Genomic DNA, 1820 nt, shown 5'->3' with positions numbered 1-1820 from the left:
TCAGTTCCCGTCGGTGCTGTTCAAAGGCCGCGTGACGCTGTGCGAGGCCCTGTGCTGCGAGGTGCTGAAGTGTTGCGTCTCCAAGTTGGGGTCTCTGAGGGCCGAGGCGTCTGCCCTGCTCTACCTCCTGATGAGGAACAACTACGAGTACACCAAGAGGAAAACCTTCCTACGCACGCACCTGCAGGTAAAGCAGAGCGAGAAACAGCTTAACCACTGTTTATACATACTCAGGGATTAAAAGTGATACTGTCAGAATTGAATTTTCAACCTTGATCTTAAGCTTTTTTTGTTGAAACACACTCCTCTGGGTGCTTCTTTTGCTTTTCTAAGGGTGGTGAAGAATGTGAAGAGGCGGTTTACACAGTTTAAACACAGATGACATGCTGAGTTTCTGAATTTCCGGCTCCTCTTCGAGCAAATTAGCAGAAAGCCGTCCCGCTGTCCATTAGCTCTCACCGGACGCTGTCAGTGCATAAATCATTTAAAGCATTTGATTTGTTTGTGTTTCATTTTCTCCCCCACTCTATTTCCTCCCCTGTCTGTCTCTTTCTCATTGTTTTCTTTTCTACTCGCTCCATCTGCGTAGATCATCATCGCAGTGAGCCAGCTGATCTCCGACGTGGCGCTGTCTGGCAGCTCACGCTTCCAGGAGTCACTCTCCATCATCAACAACTTTGCAAACAGTGACAAGGCCATGAAGGTATCGTAGAAGTCGGCAAGAGAAGGAAAAATGTAGCTCTTAAAACAATATAACTGAACTGCAAAATAAGCAAGTGATTATCTCAGCTAAGAGAGGATTCAGCCCATAAATTTAACAACATCCATCCGTGATCTAAGTGTTTATTTTTTTGTTTAGAGCAACCTGTAAATCCTGCTCCTAAGACTCTGTAATAATGCAGAAACTGATCATGAATTCTCTCTTGCGTTCCCTCTATTTCAAAATAAGAGCCCTTTCAAAGACTGAACAACTAAAATAAGCTTAATAGGATAATTTTAGCCTCTCAGCTGCATGTATGAAAACAAGGCGCTGCTTGTATTTGCTGCTAGATTTGATCATATTTTCACAGCTCTGTGTGTGGTTGCTCATGTCTGTACGATGCAGTCCACAGCATTCCCCTCAGAAGTGAAGGGTCTGACCAAGCGGATACGTACGGTGCTGATGGCCACGGCCCAAATGCGAGAGCACGAGAAAGACCCAGAGATGCTGCTGGACCTCCAGTACAGCCTGGCCCGATCCTATGCCAGCACCCCCGAGCTGAGGCGGACCTGGTTGGACAGCATGGCCAGAGCACACCTCAAGAATGGCGATCTGTCTGAGGTATGAACAGGAAGACTTAGAATAATCTGCCTCCTATCACTTTCTGTTTGTTTTTCAACTGCTGTCATGAAATTATGTGGAAAGGCAGGTCCTCTTTTTATTGCCGTACAGTTGTAAATTGTCACAACATAAAAAGAGCAATGGCTCATGAGAGGATTTTTTTAAAGCTTTCGCCATTATCAGTGGCAACACCAAAAAAAAAGGCCTGACTTGCATTCAGAATCTGCCCCTTAGCCGTCGGTTTTGTTTCTCAGCTGCTGATTGGAAAGTGCTAATGTTACAAAGTCAAATAAAGTGTTTATTCCAACACATTAAACACAAACAAGTGTAAACACCGACAGAGTTTTTATTGGCTCAACTCAGCTTTACCAACATGACCACACTGGGGTAATGTATGATGTAATATTAACAAGCTGGGGTATTTTCTATTTTAATACCACATTTACAGTGTCATCATTACGTCACACATTAGGAAACAGTCAGGTCAAAGTTTTGTGTT

The 1820-nt window shown here is 44.2% G+C and overlaps 1 protein-coding gene across 2 annotated transcripts in view; it reads left to right on the top strand.

Moving 5' to 3' along the window:
• Positions 1 to 1820, top strand: part of dock11 (dedicator of cytokinesis 11) — a 63897-nt gene that overhangs the window by 48236 nt on the left and 13841 nt on the right. For both annotated transcript variants that reach the window (XM_008287166.1, XM_008287164.1), the window contains 3 exons: positions 5 to 187; positions 590 to 703; positions 1106 to 1321. In XM_008287166.1, the coding sequence (XP_008285388.1) occupies positions 5 to 187; positions 590 to 703; positions 1106 to 1321 (513 nt within the window). The remainder of the gene's footprint in view (positions 1 to 4; positions 188 to 589; positions 704 to 1105; positions 1322 to 1820) is intronic.

Source organism: Stegastes partitus, unplaced genomic scaffold (genome assembly GCF_000690725.1).
Source record: "Stegastes partitus isolate 25-593 unplaced genomic scaffold, Stegastes_partitus-1.0.2 Scaffold489, whole genome shotgun sequence".
NCBI lineage: Eukaryota > Metazoa > Chordata > Actinopteri > Pomacentridae > Stegastes > Stegastes partitus.
This window is presented reverse-complemented; position numbering and strand designations above follow the sequence as displayed.